General features: G+C 49.7%; 2 protein-coding genes across 8 annotated transcripts; both read left to right on the top strand.

Moving 5' to 3' along the window:
- The first annotated feature begins 949 nt into the window (after window positions 1-949).
- On the top strand, window positions 950-10,538 carry CLK2 (CDC like kinase 2). 6 transcript variants are annotated; one of them, XM_036015573.1, is made up of 13 exons: window positions 992-1,182; window positions 3,003-3,172; window positions 4,081-4,306; window positions 4,995-5,079; window positions 5,430-5,496; window positions 5,669-5,785; window positions 7,017-7,183; window positions 7,946-8,040; window positions 8,653-8,782; window positions 8,886-8,968; window positions 9,129-9,208; window positions 9,388-9,478; window positions 10,032-10,538. In XM_036015573.1, exons 2-13 carry the CDS (start codon window positions 3,003-3,005, stop codon window positions 10,215-10,217), a joined length of 1,497 nt encoding a protein of 498 aa, XP_035871466.1. In that variant the 5' UTR covers window positions 992-1,182; the 3' UTR covers window positions 10,218-10,538. The 6 variants fall into 6 exon arrangements, with proteins under 6 accessions (XP_035871467.1, XP_035871466.1, XP_035871465.1 ...); XM_036015572.1 differs by having other exon boundaries at window positions 994-1,182; window positions 4,992-5,079; XM_036015571.1 differs by having other exon boundaries at window positions 1,000-1,182; window positions 4,078-4,306.
- Window positions 10,539-11,086: 548 nt separating this feature from the next.
- Window positions 11,087-16,412, top strand: SCAMP3 (secretory carrier membrane protein 3). 2 transcript variants are annotated; one of them, XM_028502479.2, is made up of 9 exons: window positions 11,088-11,359; window positions 11,697-11,774; window positions 12,410-12,529; window positions 12,612-12,732; window positions 14,067-14,195; window positions 14,692-14,851; window positions 14,953-15,054; window positions 15,573-15,690; window positions 15,962-16,412. In XM_028502479.2, exons 1-9 carry the CDS (start codon window positions 11,294-11,296, stop codon window positions 16,106-16,108), a joined length of 1,041 nt encoding a protein of 346 aa, XP_028358280.1. In that variant the 5' UTR covers window positions 11,088-11,293; the 3' UTR covers window positions 16,109-16,412. The 2 variants fall into 2 exon arrangements, with proteins under 2 accessions (XP_028358281.1, XP_028358280.1); XM_028502480.2 differs by lacking the exon at window positions 11,697-11,774 and having other exon boundaries at window positions 11,087-11,359.
- Window positions 16,413-16,541: the final 129 nt, after the last annotated feature.

Genomic DNA, 16,541 nt, shown 5'->3' with positions numbered 1-16,541 from the left:
AATATAGTTATCCTCAGGCTTTTATTTCCCTTTCTATTTCTCAATTCCTTCTATAGCGTCTGTGACTGCCCAGTTTGTCTCAAGGTCTCCTGATCTTAATTCCTTTTTTAAAATTCAGTATACTTACAGTTCTCATATGATGTGTAAGTACATAACATAATAGTTCCCAAGTAATTTCCCCTTTTTCGGCACTCGATTATCCATCCCTCCATTTCCCGAAATTTTCCTTCAAGACCATGCTCGCGACTCCACAAGACGGAAGTCTCTCTATGTTGTGTGAGGTGGCCGAACTACTTTAAGAACTGGATATGTTCAAGCTAGGTCGAAGAGTCAGACCTCACCACCAAGCCTCAAACGTTTGCGGAGCGTCAACACTCCCTAAGTAACAACTCACTCTCTCTCTCCCTCTCCCTCTCTTTCTTTCTTTCCACCCGAGGATATGTTCATTGATTTTAGCGAGGACGGGGGAGAGAAACATCGATGTGAGAAACATTGATGGGATGCCTCCCGCCCGCGCCATACTGGGTATGTACCGCGATCGGGAATAGAATCTGCAATCTTTTGGTAAACGGAGAGGACATTCTAACCAAGTGAGCCACCCGACCAGGGAACAACCCCTTCTTTTAAATCTCCAAACATAATTAAGTCAGCGAAGTCTCATGACAGGGACAAAAGATTGAAGAGAGATAGGGGAGAACACGAGGAGGGCCTGGTCAGCCACAGCGACTCTTGTACAGTGCACACGAACTTCCACGCTCAGTACCTCCACAGCTCTAGCTGCGGACGCCTGCCCCCGAGCTAGGGGAGGACGCCGCGGCGTGCGCGGCCCTGGGGGCGGGGCCCCGGGGTAACTGGGAAGCGACGCAGGACGTGCGTGCGTACGTGCTCGCTCACGGTGGCGGCGGCGGCGGATCGGAGAGGCAAGAGCCGAAGAACCAGCTGGGATCGGGCCCCGGGCGGGGGCGGTGCGAGCGGCGCCCAGCGGATCCTCGGGGCGGGGACGGAGCTGGGGCGGGCGGGACTGGAGCGGAGCCCGGGGACGAGGCGGGAGGTCCCAGGGTCTCGGGTTGGGGGGGTGAAGCCGCACTTCGTCGCCGCGGGGGTGCCGGGACTCCCGGCCGCAGTGCCGCCGCCATCACGGACTTCCTGTGGGACAAGCGCACGGGCCTCGCCGCCAGAACGGTGAGCGCGCGGGCCGGCGGGCCGCGCGTCCGCGCGGAAAGATGGCGACCGCTGGGCGGGAGGGGTAGGCTTATATTGGGGGCAAGAGACCTGGGCGAGATTAGGAGAGGAAGAGGGTTGAGACCCGTGAAGCGGCAGAAGTGAGTAGAGAGTTAGGGTGGAAGATCAGCTTGCCTTAGGTGATCTGGGAAAACGTATGGGAAACTTGGGAGGGACCAAAGTGGGGCGATGGAGTAGGGATAGCAGTGGTTCCAAAGATGAGAAAGAATAGAACGTCAAAGTTGGACCAAGGCTGAAAAGAGGGAAGACACCACGGTGTCACTTAAAGGATACGGAAGGAGTTTGACCTCAGAAATTAGTTCTGGATTTTCTGAGTGAGAAAGAAAAATAAAGATTTAGCCCTGGCTGGTGTGGCTCGGTGGATGCATTGCCAGCCTGCGAACCAAAGGGTCACGGGTTAGAGTCTCAGTCAGGGGGCACATGCCCACGATGCGGGTCAGGTCTCCAGTGGGGGAGAGGGGTGTGACAGGCAACCACATACTGATGTTTCTCTCCCTCTCTTCCTCCCTTTCCCTCTCCCTAAATATAAATAAATAAAATCTTTTAAAAGAAAAACAAAGATTTAGAAGTTGAGAAAGGTTGTAGGCTGGAGATGCTTTATAGGGGAAGTTCTGTGAGGAACTTTGGTGGCAGTCTCTGTGTGGTGAGTGAGATGACATTTAAATGGCTAAGCAATGTTGAATTACCTGGGAGAATCTGTGCTTGCATCTTCTTGACTTCCAGTAAGCCGTTAAGCCAGGACTGAATCAAATCTCCCCCTTCTCAATTTGAGGACGTTGGACAGAAGTAGCTCAGAGTGGGAGCCAGATTTTTGAAACATTGGCTTTTTCAGGCATAATCCTGCGCCCTACGAAGACTTCTGTCCCTACGCCTATTTCAGTTTGCTCTCCTATTCTCATCTTCCTGGTTTTGACAGTGATCTCTCTCTGATCTTTTCCTGAAGGAAGAAAGATTTGTGCACCATACCGTTCCAATTCCAATAACTAGAAGGAGGCTGGCTCTTATCCAAGTAGTGCTGATATTAATTAAAAACTAGTTATTCTGTACTGCCTAAGCACAAAAGGGGAAGGGCCAGGTGGAAAGCTGACTGCAGCTTGGGACCCTCTGTATTAAAATCTCTCAAGGGGTGTTTAGCCAGAGATACGAGAGACGATTAAGACAGTTAAAGGGGCCAGACCCAGACCCCTAGAATTTGTTTATGTTTGGTATATACTGCTTGTGTAGAAACCCCGTCAATGGGATTCACGCCCTCAGGACACAGTTGGTTTACTGGGGGAAATAAGATACACTCTGAATAACTAAAACATTTTTTGTAACAGTGTATACTAAAGCTTTATTCTTTGAGTTGTGAGGAACTCAGCATGATACAGATCTTAGATCTCAGCCAAGGAGGAATTGTGGCATTCTACATCAGTTACACCTTCTCAGGTGAGAAGGTGTAATGAGCTGTGGCTCAGACCTGAAAGTGTTTATGGAGACATGTTTCAGGAAAATCAGAGTAGAACAATGTACCAGTGCTGAGTGGGGCGTAATCGAGGGATTAAGGGGGTTATGGGGAGACTTCCTAGTTTTCGGCCTGAGTTAGTAGGTGAATACTGTATATACTCCATTAAGGAGGAAGTATAGCACAGAGGTGGTAAAAAGAAATAAAAGAAAGCAGCCTAGCACCTCTGGAGCAACCAGTCTTTGAAGGGGATAGTCTTTGAAGCTCTAAACACTCAGAGCTTTCCCCACCATTTCTGCTTTTTCTTGCCTTCTAGATGCCTCATCCCCGAAGGTACCACTCCTCAGAACGAGGCAGCCGGGGGAGTTATCTTGAACACTATCGAAGCCGAAAGCATAAGAGACGAAGAAGCCGCTCCTGGTCGAGTAGCAGTGACCGGACACGGCGGCATCGACGGGAAGACAGCTACCATGTTCGTTCTCGGAGGTGAGGCCTCATACCCAAGGTCACTTACTCATTTGTTCAACAAAGATTTATTGGTTACATGCTAAGCACCTGGCTGAAGGTGCTGTTTCAGATGGATGATAAAATCAGGCATTTGTGCTGTGGTGTGAAGAGTGTCATCATAGAGGGAGTAGGCAGTAAGGAGCTGAGGGAATATCCAGTAGGTTTGGTTGGACTGGGACAAGATGTGTAGTTGAGGAAAATTTCCCAGGGAATGTGACATCTAAGCTTGCCTGAAATATAAGGGTGAAGTATTCCAGGTGAAGGGAAAGCAAATGCAGAGAACTAGGGGCTGGCCCTGGCCAGATGGCTCAGTTGGTTAGTGTCATCCTGACACACGAGGGTTGTGGGTTCGATCCTCAGTCAGGCCACATACGCAGATTAACCACTGAATACATAAATAAAATGCAACGATTATTTTCCTCTTTCTAAAATCAACCAATTATAAAACATTTTTAAGAAGACTAGGCGCTAGAGGTACCTAATGAGCTAAATAGACAAGAGAGAGGTGGGTCTCTCGGGTTTTAATAACTTGGCGTATTCTGTGGGAAGGATGGGTTAAGGATAGTTTAGAACAAAGCTGGATGTCAGGAAAGGCTTGAAAAAGAAATGGCTCTTTGTTCTATTAAATTACTGTCAGGGAAGAGATGTCCCTCAGAAGATGTCTTTCCAGAGGTCTTGGTGACACGCAGGTGGTACAGAGGACTTACCTCTGTGTTTAATTACTTCACTTGTCTGGTCCTTGGTCCTCTCAGAGACTTGTTGGGTATCTGAGAGTCATTTTTCCAGCAGTACTCTTGTCCTCACTGAGCGATGACCTTGTCACTTGATGTGGCAAGGAATGTGGCCTGAACAGATGCACCTAATGGGCGTTTATTGTCCAACAGCAGCTATGATGACCGTTCGTCCGACCGGAGAGCGTATGACCGGCGATACTGTGGCAGCTATAGACGCAATGACTATAGCCGGGATCGGGGAGATGCCTATTATGACACGGACTACCGGCATTCCTACGAATACCATCGGGAGAACACCAGTTACCGCAGCCAGCGCAGCAGCCGAAGGAAGCACAGACGGCGGAGGCGGCGCAGCCGGACTTTCAGCCGCTCATCTTCGGTGAGTGCCAGCCCAGGCCCTTCCTCTTCCCTCTCCTCTACAGCCTTCTGGGAGCCTGGTAAGTGAGAAGTATTCTTGTTCTCAGCTGAGCATTGGGGCATGAACACTGAGGTGGACACTGAGTCTGTCTGCTCTCTTGGAAGCTCTTCGACTTGTGGAGGGCCCCACAATCTGCTGTGGAGATGGATGGGCACAGAGCGTTTGTGAACCCCAGTGCCCTCCCTGGCATGCTGGCCTTACTGTGTTGAGAGCAGCTCCTTCACCCCAGAGGCCTGCACTCTCTAATGGGGACTTTGCTTGTGAACTGCCTTTCTCCCCCAAGCCCTGGGCTCCATGGCCCCCTCAGCAGGTGGGCTTGGGTGGGGGAAAGGGGAGATGTGTGCCTGCCTGGAAGGGCATTGTATAGAGCATGGGGTTGTGGGTGACACTGGCAACGACACCACTTCTCTGCCCATGCCTCTCCTTGTCCCTGTTTTGGGTTTGGGACTTGGGATTATGCGCCGCTCTCTCTTCTCACCCCGATCCTCCTTACTGCATCTGACGTGTTCCCTTCCACTGTCCCCCATCATCGTCTGTCCCCCCTGGCTGGGCGCCTGTGACCGGTGGCCCCTCCACCACCCACCCCGTCTCCCTCCGGCCCCCGCTCCGACACCTGGCTTGCTCCGACCCCCCTGCCCCCCGACAGCAGCACAGCAGCCGGAGAGCCAAGAGTGTAGAGGACGACGCTGAGGGCCACCTCATCTACCACGTCGGGGACTGGCTACAAGAGCGATGTACAAGCCAAATCGTAACAATCCTATAGCCTGTAATGGTCCTATAGCCATCCTAACGTCCCGAGCCAACCTAAGTCACAGCCTCTTTTGCCTTTTCTCAGTGGTGTTGTTTATCTGGGTGGTTTGAGTTGCTGTTGAGAATTGACCTCTGCTGTCCACTCCCAGCTCTCATGGCCCCTGGGTTAAAGGTGGTGGGAATCACGCAGGGGTTTTCTTCCCCTGTGACCATCTGTATCTGTTCCCCCTTCCTTCATTTCACCCCAGGTTGCTGTGCCCTTTTTACTTCCAACTCAGCTCATTCCCCACCTTCTCTCCCTCCCTCTCCCCGACCCTGGTCTTTTTCATTTCAGATGAAATTGTAAGCACCTTGGGAGAGGGGACCTTCGGCAGAGTTGTACAATGTGTGGACCATCGCAGGTAATTGTCAGCCATCACACCCCCATGCCTGCTAGGCATAAAGAGGTAGTGAGGGTTATCTGGGGCTTATTTGCTGATTAACCAAATGTAGAATTTCTTAATGCCCAGACAGCCCCATTCAATTTGAGATGTTCTCGAGAACCCAGCAAAAGCCTCTTCTGCCAACCTACAGGGGTGGGGCTCGAGTTGCCTTGAAGATTATTAAGAATGTGGAAAAGTATAAGGAAGCGGCTCGACTTGAAATCAATGTCCTGGAGAAAATCAATGAGAAGGACCCTGACAACAAGAAGTAAGCAAGCACCCAACTAGTGTGGCTCAGCTGGTTGGAGCATTGTCCTATAACGGAAGGGTTGCGGGTTTGATTCCTGGTCAGGGCACTTACCTAGGTTTCAGGTTTGATCCCAGGTCTGGGTACACGTGATCCCCAGTCTGGGAGCATGCGGGAGACAACCAGTAGGTATTTTACCATTGTTGTTTCTCTCTCTCCCTTCCTCTCTTCCTTTCTTTTTAAAAGCAATTTTTAAAAAAATGTTCTCTGTAGGGGAGAATGGGAAGGGTTCACGGGAACAAACTTAAAGGACACATGGTCAAAAACTAGGGGGAGGGTGGTAATGGGAGGGAAGTGGGGAGGGGAGGGGCTGGACTGGGAGTAAAAAGGAGAAAACTGTATTTGAACAATGATTAAAATCAAATTTAAAAAATAAATTTAAAAAATGTTCTCTGTTGAGGATTAAAAAAAAGAAGAAGAAGCGAGCCAGCAAAGGAGTGTGTGAGGCGTCTGAGAGCCTGCACCCCTGCTCAGGAAAATCTTCCCAACCTGGCTTAGGCAGGCAGGAGAGTCTTCTCATCCGTTCCTTTTTTGTTCATCATCTTAGAGTAGTAGAACTTTAGAAGTAGGAAAGGAGGGGCTGTGGTGCTCTCTAATTCATTTACCTTGTTTTTAAAGCAGTTAGAGTGCTCTGTAGGTCGGCTCCAACTCAAGGTAGCCTCTGGAAATGACCCTGAGACTGAGAATTACCATTTTTGTCAAAAAATTGAGCTTTTAATACCTAGAAGTATGCTGACATTTATATGTCATAGACATTTATATGTAATATTTTTTCATAAGTCAAATATATAATAAGATTGTTAAGTGAAGACATAAGATGACAATATAAACTGGGCCCCATGGTAGCTGATGTGAGTGGATTTCAGGAGTGGGAGGTGAGGTCAGGATTTAGGAGTGACAGTTTGATGGTTCAGGGTCAACACTAGAGCCTGGAACTCAACAGCTCGTCAACAAATAGAAATTTTAAGTATTTAAAATTTTTCAGGAAAATGGTTTGAATCTTTCCAGATAGTACCTGTCCTCTCAGGTCTGCCAGAAAGGCCATTTCCTAGCCAGACTGAATTTCGTTGGTGACATTAGCTGGTATGGTTTTACACAAGTGTGTGGGATCAACAGTTGTGCAGCCCCTTCTTGTTGGAGGCAGATGGGAGCTCATCAGACATTCATTTCCCTTTCCCATCTCTCTTCCCAGCCTCTGTGTCCAGATGTTTGACTGGTTTGACTACCATGGCCACATGTGTATCTCCTTTGAGCTTCTGGGCCTTAGCACCTTCGATTTCCTCAAAGACAACAACTACCTGCCCTACCCCATCCACCAAGTGCGCCACATGGCCTTCCAGCTGTGCCAGGCCGTCAAGTGTGAGTGGGGGGGCCGAGGTGGACTCTGGGGCAGTCCCTTCCTTCACTGGACCTCTTTCGTCTCAGTTGGGCACTGGTGGAGCCCTAAACAGTCAACTTGAGTATCTGCACTTCCGTTATTCACTGTCATGTTGACATCTCTTCTGACGTAACTCCTTGGCAGAAGTCCTCACCATCACTGATTGCTTGTACTTCACATCAAACCAAGGAGGAGCTGGAAGACAAAGCCTTTGAAATCAAAGCACTTTGACACCTTTTTTTCCCTCATTCCCTTCCTTGGGAAGTATAAGTCAGGCAGCAAGCACAAAGAGACAAAAGGACGACTCAGGCTAGAGGTTGACGTGTCTAAGCTGAGACGCCCTTCATTCCCAGCAAAGCAGGTGGAAGCAGGGAGTAGCGCAGCCAAGGGGCCAGGTAGGGAATCCAGACTAGTAAATAGATACTCTTGAGTGTCCATGACAGTAGTTTTGCAGAGTTGAATTCACACGATGTCAGATACACATGTATGTCAGTTGGTACAAAAGTACAAGCCGTGGCGAACTACCTTTATGCTTCAATTGAGAATTACATATGTATCTTACATGGATAAGGATAGAATGTCTTAGACCAGGCATTTCATTTGGATGTAGAGCAAAGAGCAGCGTAGTGATTCTGAACCTGCCTCCTCACCAGCTTGGAGCTAGGTGACCAAGCCTGGGGTCAGCTGGTGCCGGTTAGCCCTGGCTGCCTGTACCGACCTTGACCTGGCCTTTCCCCCTGCAGTCCTCCACGATAACAAGCTGACACATACGGACCTCAAGCCTGAAAACATTCTGTTTGTGAATTCAGACTACGAGCTCACCTACAACCTAGAGAAGGTAAGATGGACAGGTTCTCCCCCTTGGCCACGGGGCGGCAGCTGTGCCGCTCTGCCTCTCAGTCCTTTCTGGCCTCTTTTTACTGCTGTCTCCCACCTTACTCCTGGTCTGGTTCTGACTGGCTAAAGCCAGAGTACCAGAATAGATTGAAAGGGAGAGATTTAAGAAGACTTAAATTAGAAAAGAACTTGGAAAAAGGACCTCAGATAACTTTCTAATCTAGTGGAAATGCTTTTAAGCTTCTTGCTTTGGACTTCTCTTTTTTGTAAGGAAAGCTCAGCTCCCTGGCTAACTGGAGCTCATGGCGATCTCACCAAAGGAAGCTCTCCTTCCCTTTGCAACTTGTTACATATATTTTTTTTCACCCGGTTACTTGGGTATAGTTTACAGATGCACAGGAACTTGCATGCTAGTCCATAATTATTCCTTAATCATCTTCCTTCCCAACTCCAAAAGTACTCTACTGGTTATGGGGGACCTGAGAGACTGGAGTGTGTAGGGGCAGATAGGCAGTTCAAAGTCGCTTTTTTAAGACTCAGAAGCACTTCAGAGAATAGAGTCAGAACCTCGGTTTTGGTACAGAGGGTCATTCTCTTCCTGCTTTGCTCCTAGAAGCGAGATGAGCGCAGTGTGAAGAGCACAGCTGTGCGGGTGGTAGACTTCGGCAGTGCCACCTTTGACCATGAACACCATAGTACCATTGTCTCCACTCGCCATTACCGAGCACCAGAGGTCATCCTGGGTAAGGGGGAAGGACAAACCTGTCCAAGTATGTAAGCGGGTGTGGCGGTGAGGGTCGCACCCCCTACACCTCATAACACCTTTTCCTTCCCATTCCTACACAGAGTTGGGCTGGGCACAGCCTTGTGATGTGTGGAGCATAGGCTGCATCATCTTTGAGTACTATGTTGGCTTCACCCTCTTCCAAGTAAGTGGTTACATAACTGCCTGGCATCCTCATCCCAGATTTCTTTGTCCGCCGAGGACTTGCCTGCTTACTTCCTCCCTCTACATTGTTTATCTTCCTGGCAGCGAGTCCTTGGCATCCCCTTCCTAGTCCTGTGCTTAGTTCTGGCTTTCTTTCCCAGACCCATGACAACAGAGAGCATCTAGCCATGATGGAAAGGATATTGGGTCCTATCCCCTCCCGGATGATCCGAAAAACCAGGTGAACTTCGAGTGGGAGGGACTTAGCCCTTTTCCTCTCTCTCTACAAATGGTCAATATCACATCATTTTCTTTTTTCTTTGACACCTCCCCTCCCCCAGCTACTCAGATGGGGGAATAAGGGAATTATCCCACAATAAGAGGAACCTCCTGATTCCTCAACCTCCCCTTCCCCTCTAGGAAGCAGAAGTATTTCTATCGGGGTCGCCTGGATTGGGATGAGAACACATCAGCTGGGCGCTACGTTCGAGAAAACTGCAAACCACTGCGGGTGAGCCAGGCTGGGGATCAATAGTGTCCACCACCCAGAGGTCACTTCTTAAGGTGTCTTGCTTCTGGAATGTATTCCACAAGCACAGGGTTAGGAAAGAAGGGAAGCAATGCTGAAAGAAGACATTTTTGGTTAGTAGAAAAAAGATAAGAGGGAGTGGTTTTGTGGAGGGAAGGAGATTAAGCAGCCATGTCCTCCTTGAGCCAATCAAAGATCAAAGCAATGTTCTGGATTCCTTAGGCCAGATAACAGAATAAACTACCTTTGAAGAGCTTAAATGTTAATGTCACGTGGAGCTAAAAAAAGATTCATGAAGTTGACAAAGATACACAAGTAGAAGGAACTTGCAGAGAATGAAGCAGTAATTGTGCTAGTGGGAAGGTAGGGAAGGTGGAACATCAGAAGTGGACACAGTGTGGCCATGCTAAGGTAGCATTTGTAACGGTTGCGGTTGCAAGCAGAGTCTTCGTCCTCCCAGATTAAAAGCTAGGGCCTTGAAGAAGGCGGTTTGTAAGGCATTGTGCCTCACCTTTTTCCTGCCCTCCACCACCAGCGGTATCTGACCTCAGAGGCAGAGGAACACCACCAGCTCTTCGATCTGATTGAAAGCATGCTAGAATATGAACCTGCTAAGCGTCTGACCTTGGGTGAAGCCCTTCAGCATCCTTTCTTCACCCGCCTTCGGGCTGAGCCACCTAATTCCAAGTTGTGGGACTCCAGTCGGGATATCAGTCGGTGACGATGAGACCCTGGACCCCCCTGCATGTGTAGCAGCAGTGGGTGTCCAATCCAGGACACTGGTGCTTTTTTATACAAGAGATCAGAGCCGGAGCCCACTCCTCTTGGCTCCCTATATACCTGTGAATATGTGAAATAGTGTAAATATGAAAGAGCTTGTACCCTGCCTTGTACATAATGCTTTTCCATTCTACACTCTTCCCATCCTCACTTGCCCCTTAGTTGAATAGGGGCAGGATGAGGTAACCAGGTGGCATCCATCCCATGTTTTATAAGGAATTTTGTATAGTCTTTGTGAAATAAAATGACGTGCTTCATCTGACCTCCATCCCCGGAGTTTGAGGTGTGGGAATGCTGGGGTGGAGGGATGAGGAGATTGGCAGCCTTTCTGAGCTTGGGTATGAAATGAGTCCCATCTTACCCTCTAAAATTAACTAGTTTATCTAGTTTGTCTCAGGCGGGGGAGTGGTGAGTGGGATATGGTTTTTGAAGGGTAGAATGGTTATAAGGTGGCACTTCTTTGATCAGGAATAATGAGGGTCAGGAAACAGGTCCGACTACTAGAGCCACCTGAACCTGGGTTGGACCCCAAGATAGAGCCAGATATTACAGGTTTAAACTTTTTTTTATTATTTTTGCTTAACTGGTATGTGTAGTTTGAGGCGGCTGCTACCACTGGTGGGAAGGTTCCCGTCATACATCTCGGGAGACTGGGAGGGACCACGATGCTAATGCAAAGCCTTCTGGGAGGTGTGGTTCGTTAGTGGGGAAAGGGGCGGTACTTGCGAGGGGGCCGGGGTTAGCTGTGTCACGTGGGGGAAGAGGCGGTACTTGCAGGAGGGACTGGGTTGGAGGTGTCACGTGGGAAACTTCCGACTCTGCCTTTACCCCGGACGCAGGCGCAACCCGGTACTGCTGCAGGAATCCTTGTGGCTCTTCCGGTTGGTATAGCCAATCTGAGCACAGAGAAGCGGGGCTGTCCGAGAGGAGCAGAGGGTTTGCTGAGAGTCGCTACCACCGCCAGTGCCACGGTAGGGGCACGTAGGGCAGGGGGCGGCCTAGGCCGCAGTTGCAACTATGGCTCAAAGCAAAGATGATGGAAACCCGTTCGGCGAGGGCGGCGAACTTGACAACCCTTTTCAGGTGACTTGCGCCGCCCTCCTTCGGGCAACTGGGTGGACTTCTGGGTTCTGGAGGATGGGGCTAACTCATATTCCTATTCGTGACATTTAATCCATGGAAGGGCCGCCACGTGGGGGCGATGGTGACTCCAGACCAGTGAGCACCCTTGAGGGGGCGGGCTCTGTGCCTGTAAGGAACTGGTCACGGGCAGTGTAGGGTGAAGGATTTGGAGCAAATGTTGGGATGAGAACGTGAGCCCCGAGGTGCAGTCCTCGGAGCCACAGGCAATTTAGAAGAGGCCCCTGTGAGTTCCTGTGCGGTGTCAGGTGCCTGCTGAGTCCCAGGTCTCTGCCCGCAGGACCCAGCTGTGATCCAGCACCGACCCAGCCAGCAGTATGCCACGCTTGACGTCTACAACCCTTTTGAGGCCCGAGAGGTGAGATTCTGAAAAGCACAAGAGAGCAGGGAAGGAGAGAGTATACCAATAAGCCCACTCTGTCGAGGTACAGGGTACTTTTCTGCATTCAAAGGAAGGAAGAAACACCATGTTCTTAGCTCCTTGAGAGAGAGGCCAGTTGGTCATGGGACGCCTAATTCTTCTGGAGACACCAAGCCAACGACCCATCCAGTTGGAACTCTAAATGCCTGTCCTGGTAGGACCTGGAGCTCAGCCAGGCCATAGCCAAGTCTCTGTCCGGGGAGGCTTTGAAGAAAAGAAAGGATGCAGCTGGTTGGAGTGGAGGAGGAAACATTCTGCTTAGGTGTGCAATTAGAAGGCAATTGAGGAGGAGGAGTAGACATCTGTCTCAGTGGGGTAGGAAGTAGAGTTTTAAGAAGTTAGGGAAGTAGTGCCTTGAGTCCTGGCTAAGGAATCTGATGTGAGAGGTGAACAGGGCGGCTGCAGGTTGTAAAGGAGTTCTCTGACATAAGAACTAGCTTTCTAACAACTGGAGTGGGGGGGGGGGTTCTGCATTAGGTAACAAGTTCTAGGTCTAAAGGTATTCAGGCAGACTCTGGATTCCTGTCTTATGACGGACTAGATGACCTGTAGGGTCTTTTTAAACCCAACAGCCACCACCAGCCTATGAGCCTCCTGTCCCTGCCCCGTTGCCTCCACCCTCAGCTCCCTCCCAGTCTTCCAGAAAGCTCAGCCCCACAGAACCGAAGAACTATGGCTCGTACAGCACCCAGGTAAATGGTGTGTGGGTGGTGGTTGGGAAGTAAGGCCATCCCTGGGGCCCAGGACTCACATGTCTCTGCTCATACTGGGCAGGCTTCAGCTGCAGCAGCCAGAGCAGATCTGCTAAAGAAACAGGAGGAGCTCAACAAGAAGGCAGAGGAGCTGGACCGAAGAGAGCGAGAGCTGCAGCATGCCGCCCTGGGGGGCACATCTAGTAAGTGGATCCATGACGGGGCAGGGAGGAAATCTCACAGTTTCAAAGGAGAAAAAAAAGACCTAAGAGCATGGGCATTGGAGTCAGATTGCTGAATTGGAATTTGGGTGGTATCGCTTATGAATAGTGAGCTCTTAGGCAAGTTATTTAATATTCAGTGCCTCAGTTTCTATACTTGTAAAATAAGGATGTTTGTACCTGTTTGACAAGATTGCTGTGGAGGTTAAACAAGGTCACATATAGGAAGTACTGTATTTTGCTGTGTATAATGTGCTCCAATATATAACGCGCACCCATGTTTTTGGCCCAAACTTTCAGGAAAAAATTTCATTTTACAAACTTTTAAATTCGATTTCCTATTTCTTTACTTTTAGAAGCAAAACCTATTATCATATCCCAGGGTATTATTTTTCATATGGATATCATTATTGCTTTCTAGAGGTATACTGTTAATGTATAAGCATAAATAAAATAATTAAAAACATTCTTATTGCCCTGGCTGGTGTGGCTCAGTGAATTGAGTGCCAGCCTGCACACTAAAGGGTTGCCAGTTCAGTTCCCAGTCAGGGCATATCCCTGGGTTGCAGGCCAAGTCCCCAGTAGGGGGTGTGTAAGGGGCAACCACACAATGATGTTTCTTTCCCTCTCTTCTTCCCTTCCTCTCTAAAAATAAATAAAATCTTTAAAAAGTATATTTATGTAGATACAGAATTAGCACTACTCATGTATAATGCACATCCTTATTTTCCTCTTAAAAATTTAGGCAAAAAGGTGCTTGACACAATACTTAAAATTTTAAGTAATAAAACTCATTTTTTTCCCAAAGATTTTATTGTCTGGCTGGTATAGTTCAGTGGGTTGGGCTCCGTCCTGGGGACCAAAAGGTCACCGGTTCCATTCCCAGTCAGAGCACATGCCTGGGTTGCAGGCTAGGTCCCCAGTTGCAGGCATGTGAGAGGTAACCAGTCGATGTTTTCCTTTCACATCGATGTTTCTCTAGAGAGAAGGGAAGGGAGGGAGAAAGAGGGTGAGAAGTGCCAATGTGTGAGAGAAACATCAATCAGTTGCCTCTCCTGTGAGTGCCATCAGGGGACGGGGCCCATACCCCAGGCATGCGCTCTGACCAGGAATGGAACTGGCAACCTTTCACTTTGCGGGACAACGCCCAACCAATTGAGCCACATCAGTCAGGGCTCAGTATTATTTCTGTCGCTTTCCTTTATCTCCTTTGACCCAAAATTGGAGACAGAAGAGAGGATCTAGGGTAGAAGGAGGGGGAAGTGATTCCTTTACTGGTCTCTGCCTCACTTCCTGCTCTTTTTTTTGCCTTACAGCTCGACAGAACAATTGGCCCCCTCTGCCTTCTTTTTGCCCAGTTCAGCCCTGCTTTTTCCAGGACATCTCCATGGAGATCCCCCAAGAATTTCAGAAGACAGTGTCCACCATGTACTACCTCTGGATGTGTAAGTAGTGAAAGGCCTTTTTGGAGAGAGTACAGGTAGTAACTTTGTGCAGGAAAGAGAGTACAGGAAAGTAATAAGTGTAACTTGTACACTTTCCTGCCCTGGAGCTCACACACCTAGAACTAAACACTTTACCTTTTTTTAACATTGGAGTTTAAGGCTAATTTCTTTAGGATCTTTCTGGGTTATTCCTTTTATACAGTGTAGAACTTATTCTCCAGCCTTCCAGCGAATGTGTGTTCTTGCTCTCTCCCCCTCCCTTGTCCTCGTGCATAAACATACTCTGAATCCTTTAAATGCCTTTGCAAAGGGGGTTACACATGACTGAGGTTTGCTTGTTCTGTCTCCCTGTTGAATGGAGGGCTCTGAAAGGGCAGAAGTTATCTTCCTTTCCTTACACTGCCACGTTTGGTGAGGGTTATCGGGTGGGCTTATATGGGAAAGAGCTTCCGTTGCAGTCCAGAAGGAGCCATCACCTTGTCCCTCCGTCTGTTAGGCAGCACTCTGGCTCTTCTCCTGAATTTCCTCGCCTGCCTTGCCAGCTTCTGTGTGGACTCCAGCAATGGCTCGGGCTTCGGGCTCTCTGTCCTCTGGGTCCTCCTTTTCACTCCCTGCTCCTTCGTCTGCTGGTACCGCCCCATGTATAAGGCCTTCCGGTAAGTTGGGGGGCCAGGGTGATGGGCAGGTTTCAATAGACCCCCACAGTCCACTCCTTTATCCCTAATTCTCCCACTTGCCCCACCTTTTCTTCTTGTAGGAGCGACAGTTCGTTCAATTTCTTCGTTTTCTTCTTCATTTTCTTCGCCCAGGATGTGCTCTTTGTCCTCCAGGCCATTGGCATCCCAGGTTGGGGGTTCAGGTCCGTAAGGCTGCCGTCTACCCTTATCCCTTCCTCCTGCTGCTCTAGACCAACTCATGGTCCTGGGGTGGGAGTATTTTTTATCCTTGGGAGGTGCTAGTTTCCTGAGAGAGGACATACTTCCAGGATAGGGAGCCCAGACAGAGCTCGAGACAGGCATAGACTAAGGGGAAGAAGGTCAATCTGAGAAGGCTTACTGGAGGAGGTATATGTAATCATGGTTGAAAAGGAGAGGGAGAATCTTCAACAGAAGGGTCTGTGTGTTGAGTGAAGGTGTCTGGAAGAGAGCTTGGAAAGCTATGAGCCAATGGTTCAAAAGCTGGGATTAAACTATGGAGACAGTGGATGTAGTCTGGGATTGTGGTGCGTGGAAAGCTGCCAGACTGCTAGAGGAGGGGCCCTCAATGGGAAGGGTGAGAACAGGGTAGGTTTGGGACATAAACTGTGGAGAAGTTGGCAAGACAGAGACCCAGCTGTGAACAGTCCATCCTCACTGCCACGTGCTTGTCTTTTTCCAGTGGCTGGATCTCCGCTCTGGTGGTGCTAAAGGCCAACACGGCTGTAGCTGTACTTATGCTGCTGGTCGCTCTGTTCTTCACCAGCATCGCTGTTCTGGGGATTGTGATGCTAAAGCGGGTGAGGGGCTGTGTTGAAGGTGGGACCAGGAGAATGAGATCCTGGGTCTCTAGGGGCCAGGCTGATGGGTGGCTCAGAGCTAATGGTCCTCTGAGGTAGGGGGAGTGTTTGTATCGGGGGGGGGGGGGGGGGGGGGGGAGGCGGGGCAGGGCTGGAGGGGAGCCAAGAAGGAAAACCTAGAGCAGCAGGCTGGAAAATGGTGGTGGTGGTGGGTTGGAGCGGAGTGACAGTGGCTGGAACGTGTTGTGATTTCTCTGCTTTCTACTCGCAGATCCACTCCTTGTACCGCCGCACAGGTGCCAGCTTCCAGAAGGCCCAGCAGGAATTCGCCGCAGGTGTTTTCTCCAACCCTGCCGTGCGAACCGCCGCTGCCAATGCAGCTGCTGGGGCTGCCGAAAATGCCTTCCGAGCCCCATGACCCCTGACTGGGATGCCCTTGCCCTGCCACTTGAGGGGGCTGACATAGCCCCCATCCCTGAGGTCTCTGGGACGTGGTGAGACATTACTATCCGATGTCTCTTCTTTAGTGCTCCCCAGTCCCACAGTTGTGACTGCTGAACCTGACTTAAAGGTGTGGGGAGCCCATTGCTCCACCTACCCCCCTGCTGCCCAGTCAGGCCACAATGCTGCCACCCCTCACACACCCCAACCAAGCTTCCCTCTGCTGTGCCAAGGCTGTTGCTTCGGTTATTTAAATAAAAAGAAAGTGGAACTGGAACTCATTCCTGTTTCTGGAATTTGTACTGGGAACTAGGCCTTATGAAAAAAAGAAAGCAAAGCGTGACCAAGAACTGGAGTGGAAGCAGAGTGAATTCCAGAGGGAAGCTCGGGCCTGGCTTTAGGGCGAATTG

The sequence above is a fragment of the Phyllostomus discolor genome, chromosome 14 (assembly GCF_004126475.2).
Source record: "Phyllostomus discolor isolate MPI-MPIP mPhyDis1 chromosome 14, mPhyDis1.pri.v3, whole genome shotgun sequence".
Classification (NCBI taxonomy): Eukaryota; Metazoa; Chordata; class Mammalia; order Chiroptera; family Phyllostomidae; genus Phyllostomus; species Phyllostomus discolor.
Note: the sequence above shows the minus strand (reverse complement) of the source record. Positions and strands in the feature narration are given on the sequence as shown.